Source organism: Neofelis nebulosa, chromosome X (genome assembly GCF_028018385.1).
Source record: "Neofelis nebulosa isolate mNeoNeb1 chromosome X, mNeoNeb1.pri, whole genome shotgun sequence".
In the NCBI taxonomy this organism is placed as follows: domain Eukaryota; kingdom Metazoa; phylum Chordata; class Mammalia; order Carnivora; family Felidae; genus Neofelis; species Neofelis nebulosa.
Window position 1 is genome coordinate 32,631,793 of NC_080800.1, and position 24,703 is coordinate 32,656,495.

The following is a 24,703-nucleotide window of genomic DNA, read 5'->3' on the forward strand; positions in this document are numbered from 1 at the left end:
TGTGAGATCAGTAATTCTTGATGCAATAATTGCTGTTGAGCACTCAGATATCACCTCACGCCAGTCAGAGTGGCCAAAATGAACAAATCAAGAGACTTAGATGCTGGAGAGGATGTGGAGAAATGGGAACCCTCTTGCTCTGTTGGTGGGAATGCAAACTGGTGCAGCCACTCTGGAAAACAGTGTGGAGGTTCCTCAGAAAATTAAAAATAGACCTACCCTATGACCCAGCAATAGCACTGCTAGGAATTTACCCAAGGGATACAGGAGTCCTGATGCATAGGGGCACTTGTACCCCAGTGTTTATAGAAGCACTCTCAACAATAGCCAAATTGTGGAAAGAGCCTAAATGTCCATCAACTGACGAATGGATAAAGAAATTGTGGTTTATATACACAATGGAGTACTATGTGGCAATGAGAAAGAATGAAATCTGGCCCTTTGTAGCAACGTGGATGGAACTGGAGAGTGTGATGCTAGGTGAAATAAGCCATACAGAGAAAGATAGATATCATATGTTTTCACTCTTATGTGGATCTTGAGAAACCTAACAGAAACCCATGTGGGAGGGGAAGGGAAAAAAAAAAAAAGAGGTTAGAGTGGGAGAGAGCCAAAGCATAAGAGACCCTTAAAAACTGAGAACAAACTGAGGGTTGATGGGGGGTGGGAGGGAGGGGAGGGTGGGTGATGGGTATTGAAGAGGGCATCTTTTGGGATGAGCACTGGGTGTTGTATGGAAACCAATTTGACAATAAATTTCATATATTAAAAAAAATTGCTGTTGAAGTTAGAGTACATTTTTAGTGTAATTGGTCCAGCACTTGCATGATTATATGACTGAGTCATGTAAATTGAGGCATTATTATTGTCCAGCTGCCCAGGTGATACCTCAGGGCAGCCATGTTTGAGTACCAGGATGTTAATTAAACCAGTGCTTCTCAGACTTCAGTATGCATATTCATCACTTGGGATCTTGTTAAGACATGGATTCTGATTCAGTAGTTTTGGAATAGGGCTTCACATTTTGCATTTGTAACAAGTGTTCAAGTGAGGCTGATGTTTCTGGTTCCTAGACCATATTTTGAGTAGCAAGGTGCTCGCACCGGTGTTCATAGCTTGGAATGTCTAGGTCCTGCCCCAAGGGACTCTGGTGTATATGGTCTTCGATGTGGCCTGTGCCTCAAGATTTGTAAAAGCTCCACAGGTGACTCTAATGGCAGAAAAACTTAAGAACCTCTGTGCTACAGTTCATGGTGTTTTTATAAATTTTAATTTTTATATTATCAGTATCCCTAATATGGTTCTTTTTCCCATTTCTTACCCCATTCCACACCTCTTTGTGTCAAAACATCCCTACATATGGCGGGAATCAGAGTGAGAGTTCTTTGTCCTTTTGCTCTTATCCATCTCTGAGGAGTGATAAGTAGTTCAGGCAGAAAGAAGTTCAAGACGGAAATCAGGCAACCTGGATTTGGGAAGAATAAGCAAATCGTGTTCTAGAAGGCAATTTAAAAGGAAAGCCGGCTTGGGGCGCCTGGGTGGCTCAGTTGGTTAAGCCTCCGACTTTGGCTCAGGTCATGATCTCATGGTTTGTGAGTTTGAGCCCTGCATGGGGCTCTGTGCTGACAGCTCAGAGCCTGGAGCCTGCTTTGGATTTGTGTCTCCCTCTCTCTCTGCCCCTCCCTCACTCACGCTCTGTCTCTCTCTGTCTCTCAAAAATTAAATGTTAAAAAAATTAAGAAAAAAAAAGGAAAGCCGGTTTAGACAAAATAGCAGGATTACCACAGAAAGTTGTGGTGGTAAAACTCACTCCCAGGCCTGAGCTAGGGGCAGTATAAACACAAATCATCCTTGCTGAGTCCTGGCTGAACCTGAAGACCAAAGAAGCTACAGAGAATTGATTTTTTCCCCCCTTCTCAATATGCAAGGTGACAGAGTTGGCTAAAATGTGAGAGAGATTCCCAGGAGCAAAGTATAGACATGCAATCTTTTCCACAAAGCACAAAACACACAAAGGAACTTATAAGTGAGTGAAAGATGATGATAAATATGGTGGTGGTGGTGATGATGACGGTTGTGATGTAAATAAATATGGCTAACACATAAAGTACTTACACTGTGCCAGGCACTGTTTTAAGAGATTTACATATGTTAACTTATTTAATCTTCACAGCAACCCAGTGGAATTGACCCTTTTAATATCCTTATTTTAAGTGTGGAGAAACTGAGGCACAGAGAAATTCAATAATATATCCAAGGTCACCCAACATGAGTGGCTAAGCTGAGACATGAACCCAGGCCATCTGAGGTTAAGAAACCGTTACAACAAACTGACTCTCCAGAATAGGAGAGTAAGAAGGATCCTGAGCAAACTGATGGTTTTAAACACACAAAAAGATGCTTGCTGTTTGCTTCCTCATGTCTATGGGAGGGGTACCTATTAAAGTATATAAGCAAATAGGGGCACCTGGGTGGCGCAGTCGGTTGGGCGTCCGACTTCAGCCAGGTCACGATCTCGCGGTCCGTGGGTTCGAGCCCCGCGTCAGGCTCTGGGTTGATGGCTCAGAGCCTGGAGCCTGTTTCCGATTCTGTGTCTCCCTCTCTCTCTGCCCCTCCCCTGTTCATGCTCTGTCTCTCTCTGTCCCAAAAATAAATAAATGTTGAAAAAAAAATTTTTTTAAAATAAAGTATATAAGCAAATAGGTAAAATCTAACACAAACCCAGAAAGAGGAGAGGTCCTCAAAGTAGGCAGAGAAAGAAATAGTGAAAAGACCAAGTATGACTAGGAAAAATAAAAGTCGTAATAACATTTTCTGGAAACTAAACTCAAAGGGCCATAATCCTCATTCTTAAGAAAGTATTAAAGCACAGTCATGGGAAAATGTGAAAGCAGATTACTGCTTAGGTAAACATGTTCATATTTTACTAATACTTCAAAGCTGTCTATTAGCTTTAAAGAGATTCAAGCTACCCATGTGTCTTTGAACATAGGACACAAAATCCATAAATTTTAAATTTTGATCTTTGTAAACTACACATGGTGCAGAAGAAACAAAATGTTTTGGGTCTTTTTTTCCCCAGACATGGATGACCTTAAAGTTTACATGGCTACAGATTTCATCCGGTCAGAGAGTGGACTGAGAGAGGGGAGGACTTTTTAAAGGGAAGCAGAAAAAAAGTCCATAGAGACTAGCTCTGTCATTTCCTTGAGAAATATTTTTACTGTGAAATAATTTCTTTCTACCAATAGCCATGAAGATAAGGTAATAGACCACCTCCTCTCCACATCTTGAAAAGAGAAACCAGAAACCACACTAGGGTCAGAAACAGGCTGATTTGGGGACACTGGGTATGGGCACAGATGGTCACAGTGTGCAATGAGATAATAGTCAAGGTGGGACCAGCGGCCCTCTGGATGTTTGAATATCTCAACCCATCCTCTAATGGTAGCTGCACTGGGCATGGGGCTGGCTGGCTGTGCCACACTCTCTATACTCTGTTTCTGGTGAGCTTATCCGGTCCCATGACCTCAACAGCATCTGTAGCTGATGTCACCTATGTGTGTATTTCCAAACCTGACATCCCACCTGAGCTCCAGATTCATTCTTCTGACCCCCTGCATGACAGTTCCACTTGCATATCTAATAGGCATCTCAGATTTCACGTGACATGCCTTCCCCACCCCTCATGTTCCCCAGAAAGCATCCTCAGATTAATAAATAGCATTACCATCAAGTCAGGTGTTCAAGTACAAATAGCAGAACCTAGATAATTTCTCCCATTTCTCATTTACCTCTGATCCATGAGCAAATCTTGTTGCGTCATCCAGATGCAGCTAGAATTTGTCTCAGTCACCTTTTCTTCAGCTTCCTCTCCTGTTCAACCACCAGTGTCTCTCATCTGACTGGTGACAATATCTCCTGACTGGCCTCCCAGCTTCAACTCTCCCTCACCCTCCGTATTCTTCAAAGCAGCCAGACTCACTGGCTTAACATTTAGGGGGATTTATTCTACTTCATATTCAATATCACAAATTTAACCTTAGCCTTGACCTGATATTGTTCAGCTCTTCTAATCAGGTAGTGTGGGGTTTTTTGGTACCTTATTACTCTGAGAGAAGAAAGTGTACAATTGAAGGAGAAAACTGTATCTGAATATTTTGTAAGGGCACTATGCGTGTCCAGCATGGTGGCCTAGGAGGTCCCTCCCATGTCTATGGGAAAGTGAGCCTAAAGGCTCAATTTATTATCATTGTTGCCCAGGGTGAGCTTGTCAAAAAAGATGCTCTGCCATACCTGCTTCTAAGACCCCCGTGTTCCCACCCAGAAGCTCAAACATTAATGTTTGTATATTTTATTTATTTTTTTTTTGTTTGCGTATTTTAGTAAATAAAAAGTCTTCGTGTAATGTTGAAGATTCCCTTTAATCCCTGCCTTATCACATTCTTCAGTTCTTCGTTAGAGGAAACCACTATGATGAATTCTACACCATCTTTTTTTTCCTTATAATTTCCCATGCACACCCACCCACATTCACCAGGGCCCCCCCCACCTCACACCACCCAACCCCCATCTGCCTATAGTTTAGAATGGGAAGATTAATTTTGCATTTCCCGTGGTCCCATGGAATAACTTCTTCTTTCATCTATGGAAATCCTGAGCTGTATGTGGATGAGGCATGGGTGGGTGGAGGGACTCCTGGATACCTGTTTTAAAACTTAAAAGGTTAGAGTTATGCACACACGAATGAACCAGAGACCTTTATTTATTTAGGAACCAAATAACTTTATTGAAACCAAATAATTTCATTTATTTATGGCAAAACTGGAAGAAAAAAAACTGGAACGTTTTGCAAGCGCAATACTGCAAAATGCATGCCCGGCATGGTGACCAGGGGAAGTCACCATGCACCCTGTGGCTATGGGAAGGCAGTCCCAACTCAGTGCTTGTCGCTGTTGCCCAGGGTGAGCTTGTCAAAGAGGTACTCTGCCAAGCCATCTTCCGGGGCCCCCATCTTGCGCAGGCTGGTGATGTAGCCCCCCAGCTCTTTGATGACCTTGACTTGCTCGTGCAGGTAGTTGGTCTCCAGGAAGCTGCACAGATGGGCGTCGTTCTTGTCGGTGGCCAGCTGGTGCAGGTCGAGCAGGCTCTGGTTCACGGTCTTCCCCAGGTGAAAGGCGCACTCCATGGCCTTCAGGCCGCTCTCCCAGTTGTCGCGGTTAGGCTTCATGATGTCGCGGAGGCGGATGCGGCCCCCACGCTGGTTCTGCAGCTGCATCAGCTTCTCGGCATGCTGGCTCTCCTCGTGGGACTGGCGCAGGAAGAACTTGGAGAAATTCTTCAGGGCCACGTCGGCGCGGTCGAAATAGAAGGCCATCGACAGGTACACGTAGGAGGCGTAGAGCTCCAGGTTGATCTGGCTGTTGATGGCGGCCTCGCACTGCGGGTGGTAGTTCTGGCGCACTTGAGAGGACGGCGCGGTGGCCATGGCTGGCGGCGCTGGCACCAAGACGAGGGCGAAGGTGACTCCGAAGCGAGGACTCCGGATTGGGCAGCGGCAAGGCCCAAGGTGGCGGCGGCGGCCTCGAAAATTGCCCAGCTTGAATGGCGAGAGAAGCCAGAGGCACTCAGTGGCAGTGGAGACCTCTAGGCAGCGTCCGTTGGGCTCGGACGCGGCAGCAGCTCTGGGACAAGACCGGAACTGGGGTCCGTTACAGGAAACGGGGGCGAGTTTCCGGTTTGGGGGAAGGGGGATAAGGGGTGGGGCGGGGCCGCGCATGCTCTGTTCCAGGTTCAGTTGGAGCCTATGTGAGGCAGGGAGGCCCTGCGCTGAGCACCTGGTATTTAAGTTTTTAATTTTGCGATAATATGTCTAGTTCCCAAATACTTAATTTTGTTCTCCAATTCCTTCTATTGCAGCATGTTCTTATTTTATAAACCCACTGTCTTGCAAAATTCTAAGAATATGAATTTGAACTTTTTTGGTAAATTTCTATTTCTTGTAAAATATAAATACATGTGTTTGTCATCATCTCTTTTACTTTCTTGAAATACTTCAAACTTTGCACATTCATATTTAGCAATAAATGACTTATTTTATTAGCCTAGGTCATTAGCATGGGTCTGATTTACAGTCAGGATGTCCATTTCACTAACAAGCTTCTCCTATGAATAGGGAGGATGGAGGGTGTCAACCAGGGAGTGGTCTTCTCCTGTGGGAGTAGACGTCATGGAGCTTACAGGTAGGATAGATACTATCCCCAATGCCCAAGCATGGCATTTCTCTGACACCAAAAGGCTTGGGTAGATAGATCTTTCTTCTAGGTAGAAGTATTCTTTTGTTTTGTTTCATTTCTGTTTTGCAGGTCTTCAGTTGTCTAACGCCTATGCTAACTTGGTTTCCCTTTCTGTTCAAGTAACTCACTGTCATGGGAGTGTAGTTTAAAGAAGTCAAAGTGGTTCATTTGCCACTGTGGCTTTGTCCAATGCAAGGTTGGATGAAGGTCAGAGTGGGGGTAGGGGGGGTGGGGGGAAGATCTGTTGTTCAGAGATCAGCTCTTTAATCTCATAGTCTACCCAGGACCTCTGCTGGTCCTTGATTCTGTTCTTGAGCCTTCTTTGAGTGTGCTTGACTTTCTACTGCAGGTATTTTAACTTCTCTGGTGTTATCAGTCTGAAGGCAACTCCTGTTTCTATCTTCCAAGCATTCTTCACGGCCTCTGGTTCGCTAACTATATTCATTCTGGCTTGTGTATGTGTACATAATTGTCTTTGAGTTCAGTCCACTCCCGTTATTCAATTACCACTCTTTACTTTTTAAAAATATGCTTATTTTTCAAATAATTAATGCATTCACATAGCTCAAAAAACACACAGTTCTGAACTCTCTGTAGGCAACTGGTGGGGTTTACTTGTTATAGTTCTGACTTGTTATAGTCAGGGAAAAAAGAAACGAAAAGAAGAAATAATGTTCATGTTTAGAAAAATCATAGAGACATAAAAGAAAGGAATCTTTAGAAGCTTATTCTTTAGAAGCATATTATTTTTGAGTGCACATGGAGCATTTACCAAGACAGACCATACTCTGGGCCATACAACAAGTCTCAATAAACTTAAGTGGATTCAAATCATGCAAGATATGTTCTCTGACCACAATAGAATTAAACTAGAAATCACGAAGGTATCTTAAAAAAATCCCCAAATATTTGAAAACTAAGACATATACTTCTGAACAGTCCATAACTGAAAGAGACCAGGAAGTATTAAAAATTATTTGGAACTCCACGTAAGTAAAGCACAGCATATCAACATTTTTGAGATGCAGCTAAAACCAATGCTTAGATGGAAATTTATAGCACTAAATGCCTGTTTTAGGAAAGAGTAAAAGTCTCAAATAAATTATCTAACTTCCCACCTTAAAAATCCAAAAGAATGAAGAACAAGATAAGTCCAATTAGGCATAAGTAAGAAAGAGTTTGTCACAAGTCGGGAAATATTTTGTAGCCTGGGACAAAACCAAAATGTTGAGAACTTTGAATAAAGCAAGGGTAAAGCATGTCTACTCTTATTAGGCATTGGCCCTATGGAGAGGCCAGCAGGTCAGCTATGGGGTCTGTGGGTGGGCTGGTCATTTGGAATATAGGTCTAGATGAGAAATCTCTTTATACTGTATGGTGCCAAAGGATACTGGATCAAAGCCATGGGGCAGAAAGAGGCTTCTTGATAGGTTCCTGGCCAGGGTAAATTAAGGTGGCTACCCAAGGCTTTGTCCTTTGAATGACTTGTACCTGTATGCCTAGAACCAAGTGACTGAACAAGAAGAGCCAATTCAAAATCAAATGTTCTTTTTGTCAGTTGCCTTCCTAACTTCCTGCCCCTAGGAAACAAGATGGATATCCAACAAGCAGGCTAAAATTGCCCTTGAATAAGAATACTCCTTTTTAGATTTTCCTTGATATTTTTTTAAAATTTGTTTTTATCTGTGTCACAGTGTTCAGAGAGAGAGAGAGAGGAGAATTATCAACATGATTTCACTGGGCTCTGCGCTGGCCCTCTCACCGGAGAGTAACTACATATTTATATTTAAAAAGTGGAAAAGAATAGATAAGTGCTACTGCTCTATAGAGGTGGAATGTTGGTTTCTTCTCAGGCCAAGTTTGGCACAGAGTTATGAGTTTAAAAGAGGTATGGTGGTGATGGTGGTGGTCATAGTCGTGGTTTAGCGCTGGCGCGCGTGAATGCGTGTGTGTAGGACAGAGTCGCTTTGTTCTCTTTTGACAAAATGGAGTCCAGAGAGCTCTAGAGAGTTCAATTCAACTGTCTTAAGACCTGTGATAAGGCCACAGAATTTAGTTAACAAGTCAAAATTACTTAGAGATTAATCATATGTGCCCATCATAGCTGAGAGTACGTTTGCCTTTCTTTACTTTCAGTCTGTCTCCTTCATTCTTAGTTTCACTCTCTTTCTCTTTAGTGAGTAACTAGAGATCCAGAAAATGGCATGATTTGAGGAAAAATGGAGAACTATTTATTTAGCAAGAGAACAACCTAGGGAAAGTGGAAAATTTTAAATGTTACAGTATCAAAACGAGACAAGAAAACCACAAATAGTGCTAAGGAACAGCTGTAAAAATTATGAACAAAATATTAGCAAACTGAATTCAGCAACATATACAAATGATTATATACCACAACCAAGTGGTATTTATTTAAGGATTGCAGTGCTGTTTCAGCATATGAAGATAAATCAATGCAATATACTATTTGTTAATAGAATAAAGGACAAAAACGACATCTCAATAAATGCAGGAAAAGAATTTGAGAAGATCCATCATATTCTTATGATAAAAATAGCTAACAAACTAAGGTTAGAAGGAAACTTCCTAATCCTAAAAGAGACATATACAAAAACCTACAACTAACATCATACTTGGGGTCAGAAATGAAATTTTTCCTCTAAGATTAGGAACAAGACAAAGATATCTGATCTCACCACATCTATTCAACATTGTACTGGAGTTTCTAGCCAAGTAAATTAGGCAAGCAAAAGAAATAAAAGGCATTCAAATAGGAAAGGAAGAAGTAAAACTATTTTTATTTGCACATTACATATAGAAATCCCTAAGGATTCCACAACAAAATTTATAAAATTAATAAACAAGTTCAGCAAGATTTTAGGATATAAAATCAATACACAAAAATCAATTGTGTTTTTTTAAGTTTATTTATTTATTGAGAGAAAGGGAGAGAGAGAGAAAGAATGAGCAGGGGAGGGGCAGAGGGAGAGGGAGACAGAATCCCAAGCAAGCTCCGCACTGTTGCCATGGAACCTGATGTGGGGCTCAATCTCACGGACTATGAGACCACGAACTGAGCCAAAACCAAGAGCCAGATGCTTAACCAACTGAGCCACCCTCATTTGTGTTCTTAAACACCAGTAATGAACAATCTGAAAGTTAAATTGAGAAAACAATTCCATTCTCAATAGCATCAAAAAGAAGAAAATACTAAGAAATAAATTGACAAAAGAATTGCAAGATTGTACACAGAAAACTACAAAACATTGTTGAAAGAAACTGCATGAGACCTGAATAAATGTAAAGACGCTCCATGTTCCTGGATCAGAAGACTTAATATTGTTAACATGACAACTCACCTGCCATCATCAATGTTATTTATTCCATAGTCAAAATGAATCCTGCTGTCTGTCATCTTTTTAATTTTACCAGTTTATTCTCAACCCTGACTATCTCATATAAATTCTTAAAAATACAGCTTCAGCATGAGTTTATACAACAAATAACTCATATATATCAAATACCAACATATCCAGTCATACCTGTATATTGTGCACATTATTTATACTCCTATAATACCCGGCGTCATGCATTAAGAAACATTTACTTTCTTGCACTCCTTGATTCAATATTCCTGACCCAGAATCAGATGGAAATCTTCAAAGCAATCTAAAGATTCAACACATCTCTAAAAAAACAAAAAACAAAAAACACCCAATTCGTTTGGGTTTTTATTATTATTTATTTATTTTTCTTTGAAAAAATTAAACCGCACTTAAAATTCATATGGTAATGAGAAAGGACAAAGTTGGAGGACTCACACTTCCTGATTTCAAAACTTACTACAAGGCTATGTTAATAAAGACTGTGTAGTACTAGTCTAAGAGTAGAAATGTAAATCAATGGAATAGAATTGAGGACCCAGAAATAAAACTATGCATTTATGGTCAATTGGTTTTTGACAAGGTTGCCAAAGACCATTCAGTGGGTAACAAATGATGGCTGCACTCAAAAAAATAGACTGACACCTACCTCACACCATATGCAAAAAATTAACTTATAAATGGATTATAGACTTAAATGTAAGAGGTAGCGCTCTAAAACTTACAGAAAAGATAGGAGTAAATCTTTATAGCCTTGGGCTAGGCACTGGTTTTTTACATATGACTGCCAAAACAAAAGAAACTGAAGTAAAAGATAGGACTACAGCAAAATTAAAGGCTTTTGTACTTTGGGACACCGGGTAAGTGTCCAACTTCAGCTCAGGTCGTGATCTCACGGTTTGTTTGAGCCCTGCACTGGGCTCTGTGCTGGCAGTTCAGAGACTGGAGCCTTTTTCAGATTCTGTGTCTCCCTCTGGCTCTCTACCCCTCCCCCGCTTGCACTCTGTCTCTGTCTCTCAAATAAATAAACATTAAAAAAAATTAAAAGAAAAAGAACTTTAAAAAAATGAAAACTTTTGTACCTCAAAAGATAAGGAAAAGACAATGCAGAGAATGGCAGAAAACTCACAACTAAGCAATGGAAATCAAATAACCCAATAAAAATGAGCAGAGGGTTTGGATACACATGTATTCAAAAAAGACACGCAAATGGCCCATAATCACATTAAATGATGTTTAACATTAATAGCCCCCAGGAAAATTCAGTCAAAACCACAATGAGAAACCTCTTCACCCACACTAGGATGGCAATAATAAAAAAGATAGACAACAGCAAGTGTTGATGAGGATGTGGAGAAATTGGAACTCTCATACCTTGCCAGTGGGATTGTAAAATTGTGTGAAACTTAGAAAACAGCCGGCAGTCCCTCAAAATGTTAAACATAGGTTACCACATGACTCAGCAATTCCACTCCTAGGTTTATATCCCAAGAGAACTGAAAACCTATGTCCCTCCAAACTATTGTACACGAATGTTCTGCCAGCATTATTCATAAAAACCAAAAATGGAAAACAACCCAATTGCCCATCAGCTGATGAATAGATAAACAAAATGTGGTATATCCATACTATGGAATATTACTCAACAACAAAAAAAATTGAACAAAGTACTGATACATGCATCAGTAAGGATAAACCTTGGAAACATGCTGAAATGAAAGAAGCGTATCACCAAAAGCTGCATATAGTATGGTTCCCCTTATATGAAATGCCAGAATAGATAAATCGATGGAAAAAGAAAGTAGACTAGTATTTTCCAGGGGCTGGAGGGAAGAGGAATGGGGAGTGACTTCTAATGGGTACACATGGGTACATGGCCTCTTTTGAAGATATGAAAATGTTTTGAAATTATATAGTCGTCATGGTTGCACTACTCTGGGAATATACTAAAAACATTGAATTGTACACTTTTAAAAATTACGTGTCATATAGTTATAATAGGGCTGTTATTTGAAAAAAAGGAACAGTGTATCAGCCAAGAAGCAGGCTATATGATGGAGATCAAATTCAGAGTAGTGACTATACAGGTCATTTGTCATGAAAAGTTATTATTTTCATGTTTGGGCAATATTGAAGGAAGCAAATTTGCACGATGATGGCTTCTTATCTACCACCCAAGACTATGAAAAGATGAAAAAGGCATTCACAAAAAAGGGTTTTATGTTCCATAAGGGAAAAGGAACTTGTCTGAATGAAATCCACCAACAAATTCTCATTAATTTCTGTTTGTGAGGCTCTGTTCTAGGTATAGTGTGGAGGACAGAAACCCTTAAGAAACAATTCCTCGTCTATAAATACTGTCCTTAACATACATTGAATTGGACTTGCACGCCACAGATGTTCTAGATATTTATTTTTTTAAGCTTTTATTTAATCCCAGTATAGTTAACATACAGTGTAATATTAGTTTCAGATGTGTAATATAGTGATTCAGCACGTCCATACATCACCTGGTGCTTATCACAAGTGTACTCCTTCACTCCCATCACCTATTCAATCCATCCCCCACCTCCTGCCCACTTCCCCTCTGGTAACCATCACGTTGTTCTTTATAATTAAGAGTCTGTTTTTTGGCTTATCTCTTTTTTTCTTTGTTCCTGTGGTTTGCTTCTTCAATTCCACAAGTGAAATCACTTGGTATTTGTCTTTCTCTGACTTATTTCACTTAGCGTAATACTCTTTAGCTCCATCCATGTTGTTGCAAATGGCAAGATTTCATTCTTATTTATGGCTAATATTCTGTTGTATATATGTACCATTTCTTCTTTATCCATTCATCAGTTGATGGACACTTGGGCTATTTCCATAATTTGGCTATTGTAGATATGCTGCTGTAAACATTGAGGTGCATGTATCCCTTTACATTAGCATTTTTTTAATGTTTTTATTTATTTTTGAGAGAGCGAGAGAGTGGAGGAGGGGCAGAGAGGGAGGCAGACAGAGGATCTGAAGTATCCTCCGCACTGACAGCAGAAAACCCAATGTGGGGCTTGAACTCAAGAACCACAAGATCATGACCTGAGACAAAGTCTGACACTTAACCGACTGAGCCACCCAGGCACCCCTAAATTAGTATTTGTGTATTCTGTAAATAGTGTAATTACTGGATCAGAGGTTAGTTCTATTTTTAACTTTTTGAGGAGCCTCCATACTGTTTTCCACAGTGGCTACACAAGTTTGCATTCACACCAAAAGTGCACAAGGGTTCCCCTTTCTCTGCATCCTTGCCAAAACCTGTCGTTTCTTGTGTTGTTGATTTTCACCATTTGACAGGTGTGAGGTGGTATCTCACTGTAGTTTTCATTTGCATTTCCTTGATGATGAGTGATGTTGAACATCTTTTCATGTGTCTGTTGGTCATCTGTATGTCTTCTTGGGAAAAATGTCTATTTGTGCCTTCTGCCCATATTTTAATTGGATTATTTGTTTTTTGGGTGTTGGGTTTTATAAGTTCTTTATATATTTTGGATACCAAGCCTTTATCAGGTATGTCATTTGCAAATATCTCCTCCTCTTCCATAGGTTGCCCTTTAGTTTTGTTGATTGTTCCCTTCACTGGGCAGGAGCTTTTTATTTTGATGAAGTCACAATAGTTTATTTTTGCTTTTGTTTCCCTTGCCTCAGGAGACATAACTAGAACAAGGTGGCTGCAGCCAATGTCAAATAGGTTGCTTCCTGTGTTCTTCTCTAGGGTTTTATGGTTTATGGCCTCACATTTAGTTCTTTAATCCATTTGGAATTTATTTTTGTGTTTGGTATAAGAAAGTGGTATAGTTTCATTCTTTTGCATGTAGCTGTACAATTTTCCTGACACCATTTGTTGAAGAGAGCATTTTTTCCCATTGGATATTCTTTCCTGCTTTGTTGAAGACTAATTGGCCATATAGTTGTGGGTTCATTTCTGGGTTTTCTCTTCTGTTTCATTGATTTCTCTCTTTTTGTGCCAGTACCATACTGTTGTGATCGCTACTGCTTTGTAATGTAACTTGAAGTCTGCAATTATGATGCCTCCAGCTTTGCTTTGCTTTGCTTTGCTTTTTCAAGGTTCCTTTGGCTTTTTAGGGGCTTTTGTGGTTCCATATAAGTTTTAGGATTATTTGTTCCAGCTTTGTGAAAAATTCTATTGGTATTTTGATAGGGATTGCATTAAATGTGTAGATTGTTTTGGGTAGTATAGACATTTTAACAATATTTGTTCTTTCAATCCATGAGCATTAAATGTCTTTCCAATTCTTTGTGTCATCTACAGTTTCTTTCATCAGTACTTTATAGTTTTCAGAGTGCAGGTCTTTTACCTCTTTGGTTAGGTTTATTCCTAGGTATCTTAATGCTTTTGGTGCAATTGTAAATGTGATTGTTTCCTTAATTTCTGTTTCTGCTGCTTCATTATTGGTGTATAGAAGTGCAACAGATTTCTGTTCATTGATTTTGTATCCTGCAACTTTATGGAATTTGCTCATCAGTTCTAGTAGTTTTTTGGTGGTCTCTTGGGTTTTCTATATAGAGTATCTTGTCACCTTTAAATAGTGAAAGTTTGACTTCTTCCTTACTGATTTGGATATATTTTATATCTCTTTGTTTTCTGATTGCTGAGGCTAGGGCTTCCAGTACTATGTTAAGTAATAGGGGGAGAGTGGACATCCTTGTCTTGTTCCCGACCTTAGAGAAAAAGCTCTTAGTTTTTCCCCATTGAGGATGATATTAGCTGTGGGCTTTTCATATATAGCCCTTATTATGTTGAGGTATGTTCCCTCTAAGCCTACTTTCTTGAGGGATTTTATCATGAATGCATGTTGTACTTTGTCAAATGCTTTTTTCTGCATCTATTGAGAGGATCATGTGGTTCTTATACTTTCTTCTAGGTCCCTAATTCTTTCCTCTACTTCTTCCAGCCTGCTTTTCATAGCACCAAACCTGTTTCCAATCTCATTTATTGTATTCTTCATCTCTGTGGTAAAGGTCTCTTTTTAACTCTTTTATCTCTGTAGTAAAGGTCTCATTGATGTCCTCTATTTCTCAAGCCCAGTGAGTATCCTTATGATTGTTGCTTTAAATTTTCCATCAGGTATGTTACTTATATCTCTTTTGCTTAGATCTTTGGCCATAGCCTTATCTTGTTCTTTCATCTGTGATAAATTCCTCTGTCTTGGCATTTTTTCTAAGTTTCTGCCTTCTTCTCTGTGTTAGAAAAGCCAGTTATATATCCTGCTCCTGAAAATAATGGCCTTAAGAGAAAAGAAGTTCTGTAGTGTGCAGAGCATGATTCTTTAGGGAGTGTCTCCAGTGTGTGCTGCATGCACTATGCTGTGGTGTTTTGGCTGTTGTGTCCTTCAAGCCAGTCATCTGCAGGTTCTCCCTGCCTGCTGTGAGTAGTTTTTGGCCCCTGGCCTGAATGTCGTGAGTTTTAAGTAGGTGTGCTTTGGTTTGCTCGTGAAATGAGACTTAACACCAACTCCACCAGATCTGAGGCCCTGAAGAATTCTCTGGTCAGGTGACATGGTGTGGGTAGGGATTTGTGCTTGCCTTCTGGGGAAGTGGCCCACCATGCTGGGCCTGAGGCAAGCTTGACTGAGAAGGGCAATCCTGCCAGAGCACAGTGGGTGGGGCTTGGTGTAAGCAAGTTAGGCAGCCAGCGGCAGGGCTGCACTGCTTCCTCCAGGTGGCTCTGTGTTTATGGCTGGGGGATTGGGGCAGGAAATGGCACCAGCCAGCTCCCGCTTCCTGGAGAGGTGTCTCTATGAATGCTGCCCCCCAGGGTCATGCTCCAAGAAGAGCAAATAATTTCCCTTCTTTGTGTCCCAGGCATTTTTCAGATTACTGTTTCCACACTGTCTGCCTCCAGGTTGTTTGCCTGCCTTCTCTCCAGGAGCAGTGCAGTGCCCTCCAGGTTCTATTCCAGGAAGCCCACTGACCTTTAAAACTCTAGGCTTTAGGCCCTGGTTGCAAGAACTCAAAAAATGCAGCCCCTCTCATTTTCCAAGCCAGTGGCGTTGTCCTTGTGCCTTCACTGTGTGCTCCTCTCTCTCTTGCGCTTCTCCCCAACCACAACTCCCTCCCCTCTGCGGCACCTGCAATCTGTTTCTCCCCTAAACCGTGTTTCTGCACTTCCTACCTTCTTTGATGTTACTTCTTCTTTCTCTTTAGTTGTGGAGTTTGTTCTGTCAGTCTTCAGGTCGATTTCTGGGGTATTTATGATGATTTGATAGTTATCTAGTTGTGTTCATGCTGATGAGGGAGTGTGGGGCAAGCTGAGGGAAAAGTACAGGCTAACAGCAGCACCCCGTCCCCCCCCCCCCGGGTGGGATACTGAGATATGTGTGATATTCCTCGGATGCTCTTGACTACCTAAGAACAGAGGAAAGGGGTGTAACTGCTTGCCATGGTGATGTGGGAAACTAAGGCAAATGAAAAATTAAATTCCCTTACTGCCTACAGCCCATTGACAAGTCCTTGAAACAGGCAGAGTGACCTCCCTCTAGGAGCTCAGCTGCCTCGATGATGACACTTTGCTAGGGGCAAAAGGGAATCTTGGCTTAACATTATCCCAACCTCCAGGATCCTGTAAGTCTACTTTAACATATAAAAATTCCTTTGGAAACTTCCTTTATCTCAACTCCCCCAAGATATATGCTGGCAATCATACTCCAAGCTTATGACCCCTGATATACATCTGAAGGGTCTCATGACTGAGGTTTTACTAAATGGTAATAAATGGTGTTTTCCTAAAAGCACCTAGCCTCTCAAGGTCCTAGAAAACTTGCTTCCAAAATTCCTTAGAGACTTACTCTATCCCTGACCCCCCTCCCAACCTGAAGGGTATATAATCCCACTCAAACCCCAGTGCTGCTCTTTCTGCCCATAGGTACTGTCCCCGTGCTTTAATAAAATCACCTTTTTGCACCAAGGACATCTTCAAGAATTCTTTCTTGGCTGTCGGCTCTGGACCACCCCACGATTACCCCCTACACCTCGTCAATGTGATGATACGAGCCTTGGGTCCTTCTCCTACTCTGCTGCAATCTTCAAAATGCACCCTCCCCCCATTCTTGATATTTACCTATTTATTTATTTATTTATTTATTTATTTATTCGTTTATTTATCTTTGACATTCTTTACTCATCATCCATCTTGAACAATGGCTCTTGGTGGCCACTAGATGGAAGCATAACAACACTCACATTTTCAAGTGCCTTTTTGGAAAATCACTTGATTTGTTCAAACTAGGTTTGTGGTATGAACAAAAGCTGTCACTGGCTTTTAAAATCTGAATTCTCATCTCTATTAATTGCTTAATTTCCCAGTGTGAGTGATTTATTGATGTTGCTGTCAGTCACTGGAATCATTGAAGCCATAAGTCAGTTTAGGCATGGTAAAGATTTGGAGACCCAAGATGGACTGAGACTAGAATCTTACCATTCACATTTTCCATGTCACTCCTGAAACTCTGTTGTACTCTCTTTTCCCTTATGGCAGTTTATATTATTTACTCACAATTATTTCTTCCTTCCCTGCCCGCATACTTTCCTAACCCATAATTTTGAGTGTCTCATGTCATTTGTTTTGGTTAATGCTATGTAAGAAGACATAAGGTTTGCCAAATTTGACCAAAAAATGTAAATGTGTTTACATGTTTGGACTTGGCCTCTTATGTTTCTTGAATCCACCACTTGAAGAGCATATCCTGGGCATCTTGAAGAATGAGGAGATGTGTAGAGTGGACATGAACCCAACACAACCAAAGTCAGTCCACAGCCAGGCCTAGCAAGTACCAGCTGAGTCCTTCAAAAATAATTCTGTAGACCTGTGTGAATGACATTTCAAAGTTGTTTGTTAGATAGCTTTCCCTGCAGCAAAATTGCCTAAGACAACTCCCCCAAACGTAAGAGTTTCATACCTAGTTCTTTTACGAATATAGTCCTCCTGCACGGAATGATAGTAGCCAAAATTTGATTACTCTCAGCTGTAAACAGATAATGGCTGTTGTTCATTTTCAGGTTCCAATTCACTTCAGTAAATGCTTTAATAAAACTTTGTCAGAGAGCAAAAGTTTAACTTTATGTAGTTTCCATGACCCAATTACCATGAAAACACTAAGCTTCAAGTAGCACCATAACCTTCTATGATACTTGCAAAGAAAAAAATACCCCCTTAAGTTCAAGTTATTTGGCTTTAGTTCCTTACAGGTTGTGTCAAGTTAGTGTCTTTTATAAAGTAGCACGTGGTAGACAGAATAATAACCTCCCAAAGATGTCTACACCCCAACCCCTGGAATTTGTGAGTATGTCAGTTTACATGACAAAAAGGATTTTGTGTATATGATTAAATTAAGAGATTTGAAATAGGGAGATTGTATTAATTATACGGGTGGGCCAAATATTATCACTTGAGTCCTTAAAAAGGGAGAAATTTTCCCAGTTATGGTCAGATGAAGATACAATTATGAAAGAAGAATAGTCACATAGATGAAGCATTGATGACTTTGAAGATTGAAGAAGAAGCCTGGAAGCCAAGGAATTTGGGCAGCCTCTAGAAGTTAGAAAAGGCAAAGAAATAGATTTTACCCAGAGGCCTCCAGAAGGTGTTAAGCCCTGCCTACACCTTGATTTTAACCAGTGAGACCTGTGTCAGACTTCTGACCTATAGAACTAAAACAGATATTTGTGCTTTTTTAAAAAAAAAATGTTTATTTATTTATTTAGAGAGAGAGAGAGAGAGAGAGAGAGAGAGAACGAACAAGTGTGGGAGGGGCAGAGAGGGAAAGAGAATATCCCAAGTAGGCTCTGTGCTCTGAACACAGAGCCTGATGCAGGGCTCAATCCCGTGACCGTAAGATCATGACCTAGGCCAAAATCAAGAGTTGGTCACTTAACCAACTGAGCCACCCAGGCACCCCTGTTTTTTGGTTTTTGGTTTTTGGTTTGCGGGGTTTTTTTAATGTTTATTTATTTTTGACAGAGAGAGAGAGACAGAGCATGAGCAGGGGAGGGGCAGAGAGAGAGGGAGACACAGAATCCGAAGCAGGCTCCAGGCTCTGAGCTGTCAGCAGAGAGCCCAACGTGGGGCTCGAACTCACAGACCGTGAGATCATGACTTGAGCTGAAGTCAGAAGCTCAACCGACTGAGCCACCCAGGTGCCCCTGTTTTTTGTTTTTAAAAATAATTATTTTATTTTAGAGGGAGCACAAACAAGCAGGGGAGAAGGGCAGAAGGTGACAGAGAGAACCTTAAGCAGGCTCCATACTCAGCGTGACGCCCAACATGGGGCTTGATTCCATGACCCTGGGATCATGACTTGAGCCAAAATCAAGAGTCAGACGCTCAACCACCTGACCCACCCAGGCGCCTCTGTGTTACATTAGTTTCAGGTGTACAACATATTGATTCAATAATTCTATATTCAGTGCTCACCATGTAAGTGTAATTACCCATCTGTCACCATAAAACATTATTACAGTGTTAATGACTATATTCCCTATGGTGTACTTTGCATCTCTATGGCTTTTTAATTTTATAACTGGATGTTTCTACCTATTAATTGCGTTTATCTATTTCACCCATCCCCCCACTCATCTCCCCTCTGGCAACCACCAATCTGTTCTCTGTATTTCAGAGTCGGTTTGTGTTATTTTTAGATTCCACATATAAGTGAAATTACATGGTATATGTTTTTCTCTTATTTCACTTAGCATAACACCCTCTTGTCCATCCATGTTGTCACAAATGACAAGCTCTCTTTATTCTTTTTATTTTTCATGGCTGTGCAGTATTCTATTATGTACATATACCACTTCTTTTTATGCATCTTCTTTATCCATTCATCTGTCAGTGGAACTGCACTTGTTTCCATGTCTTGGCCATTGTAAATAATGCCTCAATAGACATAGAAGTACATATATCTTTTTGAATTAGTGTTTCTGTTTTCTTTGTGGAATCACTGGGTCATGTGGTTAGAAATTTGCATTGCTTTTAAGCTATGAAGTTTGTGTTAATTTGTTATAGAAGCACTAAATAACCAATACGTACAGCAGTCTTCCTCTCAAAGGGATAGTTTTTAAAGTACTGAGAGCTTCTTAAAAGGCACTGATCTTCGAATCTCTTTATTGTAGAAAATGGGTAGATGAAATAAGATTTTGCTATACTGAGGATTTTTATGTGTTTTTTTTTTTCCTTTTAAGCATTTTCTAAAGGTAAAAAACACATTAGAAACATTTAGAGTTGTCTTTTACGGTATCTGTCTCGGGATATGAAGTCCAATTCTGCAAATAGCAGTGGATCCTTATTTTTCACAGATACTATCATTTGCGAATTTAACTGTTCAGTAAAATTTATTTATAACCTTAAATACTTTTGACACTTTTATAGGATTCACAGATGCAGAGTGGCAAAAAATTTGATGTGCTCAAGTTCACATGCCCACTCTGCCTTCTTCTTTTCTGGATTAATAAAATGAATTTATTATGAAACCAATCAACGGGAATAATAAGTCTCTTCTAACTAATACAAAGCAGTGTAAGCAGAGGTTACATTTGTCAGTTGCATTCCTGAATATCCACTACAGAATTCCATTTATCTATCTATCTATCTATCTATCCATTTTTGAGTATAGCTGACATACAATGTTCCATTCGTTTCAGGTGTACAATTTCGTAATTTGACAAGTCTATACATTATGCTATTATGTTCACCCCAAGTATAGCTACCATCTGTCCTGTTACATCACTATTAGAGTATCATTGAGTATATTTCTCATGCTCTGCTTTTTATTCCCTTGACTTATTCATTCCAAAACTAGTGGCCTGTATCTCCCTCTCCCCTGACTTATTTTGCCCAAACCACACCCCTCTCTTCTTTGGCAACCATCAGTTTGTTCTCTGTATTTATAGTTCTGATTCTGCTTTTAGTTTGCTTATTCATTTTTTTAATATTCCATTTATGAATAGAATCATATGGCATTTTTAATTTTCTGAGGAATCTCCATACTGTTTTACAAGTGGCTGTACAAATTTACACTCCTGTCAACAGTGCACAAGTGTTCCTTTTTCTCCACATCCTCACCACTTGTTTCTTGTCTTCTTGATTTTAGCTTAACAGGCATGAGGTGATATAACTTTGTAGTTTTGACTTGTACATCCTTGGCGATTAGTAATGTTGAGCATCTTTTCATGTATCTGTTGGCAATCTGTGTCTTCTTTGGAAAAATGTCTATTCAGGTACTCTGCTCATTTATTAATGAGATTGGGGTTTTTTGTTGTTGAGTTGTATAAGTTCTTTATATACTTCAATTATTAACCCCTTATCAGAAATACCATTTGCAATGATCTTCTCCCATTCAGTATGTTGTCTTTTTGTTTTGTAGGTTGTGTCCTTTGCTGTGAAAAAGCTTTTTCTTTTGGTGTGGTCCCAATAGTTTGATGTTGTTTCTGTTTCTAGAAAAATGTTTTGTATCTAGAAAAAAATGTCACTATGGCTGATGTCAAAGGAATTACTACCTATGTTCCCTTCTAGGATTTCTATGGTTTTAGGTCTTTAATCCATTTTGAATTTATTTTCATGTATGGTCTTCAAAAGTAGTCCAGTTTCATTCTTTTACACGTAGCTGTCCAGTTTTCCCAGCACCATTTATTGAAGAGACTGTCTTTTCACCATTGTATATTCTTGCCTCCTTCATCATAGATTAATTGACCATATATATGTGGGTTTCTTTGGGGGTTTTCCTTTAATCTATGTGTCTATTTTTGTGACAGTACTATTCTGTTTTGATTACTACTGCTTTGTTGTGTATCTTGAAATCTGGGATTGTGATGCCTCTAGCTTTGTTCTTTCTCAGGATTGCTTTGGTTATTCGGGGTCTTTTGTGGCTCCATACAAATTGTAGTATGTTTCTAGTTTGGCAAAAAAAAAAAAAAATGCTGTTGTATTTTGACAGGAATTGCATTGAATCTATAGATTGCTTTGGGTAATATAGACATTTTGACAATATTGATTTTTTCAATCCATGAGTATGGAATAGCTTTGCATTTGTTTGTGTCATCTTCAATTTCTTTTATCAGTGTTTCATAGTTTCCAGAGTACAGGTCTTTCACCTCTTTGGCTAAGTTTTTTCCTAGGTATTTTATTCTTTTTGGTGCAACTGTAAATGATGTTGTTTTCTAAGTTTCTCTTTCTGAGACTTCATTTTTAGTAAATAGAATCACTACCAATTTATGGGTATTAACTTTGTATCCTACCACTTTACTGAATTCACTTATTACTTCTAGTAGTTTTTTGGTGGAATTGTTAGGATTGTCTATGTACAGTATCACGTTATCTGTGAATAGTGATGGCTTAACTTCTTGACCAATACAGATGCCTCATATTTACATTTATTTTCTGATTGCTGTGAATAGGATTTCTAGTAATAGGTTAAATAAAAATGGAATCAGTGGACATCCTTGTCTTGTTCCTGACCTTAGAGGGAAAGTTCCCAGTTTTTCACCATTGGGGATGATGTTAGCTATGGGTTTTTCATGGATGGTCTTTATTATGTTGAGGTATATTCCCTCTAACCCCATTTTTTAAGAGTTTTTACCATAAATCATTGATGAATCTTATCAGATGCTTTTTCTGCACCTATTAAGATGATCATATGATTTTTATCCTTTGTTTTATTGAAGTGGTGTATGATGTTGATTGATTTGCAAATATTGAACCACCCTTGTATCCCAGGAATAAATCCCACTTTATCATGGTGAATGATCTTTTTAATGTAATGTTATATGCAGTTTGCTAATATTTTGTTGAATAACTTTGCATCTATGTTCATCAAGGATATTGGCCTGTAGTTTTCTTATTTTGTGGTGGCTTTGTCTGGTTTTGGTATCAGGATAATGCTGGCCTTGTAGAATGTACTTGGAAGCTTTCCTCACATTCTTCTATTTTTTGGAGGATAGCTTGAATAGGATAGGTATTAACTCATCTTTAATTTTTTAAGTCTTTATTTTAATTCTAATTGGTTAACATACAGTATTATATTAATTTCAGGTGTACAATATAGTGATCCCACAAGTCCATATATCACCTGGTGCTCATTACCACAAGTGCACTCCTTAACCCCTATTACCTATTTAACCCATCCCCACCCACCCACTTCCCATCTGCTAACCGTTAAGTTCTCTCGTTTTTTAAATGTTTATTTATTTTGAGAGAGAGAGGACAAGCAGGGGAGGGGCAGACAGAGAGGAAGAGACAGGATCCCAAGCAGATGCTGTCAGCACATGGAGCCCGATGTGGGGCTTGACCCCACTACCACAAGATCATGACCTGAGCTGAAATCAAGGGTCGGATGCTTAGCTGACTAAACCACCCAGGTGCTCCCATCAGTTTGTTCTCTATAATTAACAGTCTGCTTCTTGATTTGTGTCTCTTTCTTTTTTACCCTTTGTTCATTTGTTTTGTTTCTTAAATTCCACATATGAGTAAGATAATATGGTATTTGTCTTTCTCTGATTTATTTCACTTAGCATTACAATCTAGCTCCATCTATGTCATTGCAAATGGCAAGGTTTCATTCTTTTTTTAAGCTGAACTGTATTCCTTCGTGTGTGTTTATGTATGTGTGTGTGGGTACACACACAACACATCTTGCTAGAGGATTATCAATTTTATTGATTTTTTTCAAAGAACCACCCTCTGGTATCACCGATCTCTTCTATTTTAGTTTTGATATCATTTGTTTTTGCTCTAATACTTACTATGTTCTTTCTTCTGGTTTGGGGCTTTGTTTTTCTTTTTCTGGCTTCTTTAGGTATAAGGTTAGGTTGTTTATTTGAAATTTTTCTTGTTTCTTGAGGTAGACCTGTATTGCTATGAACTTCCTTCTTAGAACCACTTTTGCTATATCCCAAAGATTTTGGACCATTGTATTTTCATTTTCATTTGTTTCCATGTACTTGTTGATTTCTTCTTTGATTTCCTGAATGAATGATCCATTCATTCTTGGTTAGTATGTTATTTAATCTCTATGTATTTGTGCTCTTTTCAGATTTTTTCTTGTGGTTGATTTCTAGTTTCATACAATTATGGTCAGAAAGGATGCATGGTATGACTTTGGTCTTTTTGAACTTGTTGTGACTTGTTTTGTGACCTAATACGTGGTCTGTTCTGGAGAATGTTCCATGTGCACTTGAAAAGAATGTGTATTCTGCTGTTTTAGGTGGAATGTTCTGAATATGTATGTTAAATCCATCTGGTCCAGTGGGTCATTTAAAGCCACTATTTCCTTGTTGATTTTCTGTTTGGATGACATGTCCATCAAGGTAAGTGGAGTATAAAGTCCCCTACTGTTACTGTGTCACTACTGATTATTTCTTTTATGTTTGTTATTAACTGATTTATATATTAGGGTACTTCCATGTTGGGTGCATAAATATTTACAATCATATCCTTTTGTTGAAATGTTCCCTTTATTATTATGTAATGTTCATCTTTGTCTTTTGTTACAATCTTTGTTTTTAAAGTGTATTTTTTCTGGTATAAGTATTATCACCTTGGCTTTCTTCTGACATCCATTTGCATGATAAATATCTCTCACTTTCAATCTCCAGGTGTCTTTGGTCTTAAATGAGTCTCCTGTAGGCAGCATATAAAAGGGTCTTGGTTTTTCTCCTGTCACCCTGTGTCTTTTGATTGGAACATTTAGACCATTTACATTCTAAGTAATTATTGAGGGGCACCTGTGTGGCTCAATTGGTTGAGCATCCGACTTCAGCTCGGGTCATGATTTCACAGTTTGTGAATTCAAGCCCCACATGTGGGCTAACAGCTCAGAGCCTGGAGCCTGCTTCGGATTCTGTCTCCCTCTCTCTCTGCTCCTCCATTCATGCTCTGTTTGTCTCTCAAAAATAAATAAACATCAAAAAAATTAAAAAGCAATTACTGGTATATATGTATTTATTGCCATTTCATTCTTATTTTGTGGTTGTTTC

General features: G+C 39.4%; 2 protein-coding genes across 2 annotated transcripts in view; one reads left to right on the forward strand and one right to left on the reverse strand.

Annotated features, from left to right (window-relative positions):
* Positions 1-24,703, forward strand: part of PRRG1 (proline rich and Gla domain 1) — a 496,749-nt gene that overhangs the window by 11,050 nt on the left and 460,996 nt on the right. The gene's annotated exons all lie outside the window — the stretch shown is intronic.
* On the reverse strand, positions 4,749-5,785 carry LOC131503048 (ferritin heavy chain-like). Its single transcript, XM_058714388.1, has one exon. The coding sequence runs from the start codon at positions 5,777-5,779 to the stop codon at positions 4,940-4,942; it is 840 nt and encodes a 279-aa protein (XP_058570371.1). The 5' UTR covers positions 5,780-5,785; the 3' UTR covers positions 4,749-4,939.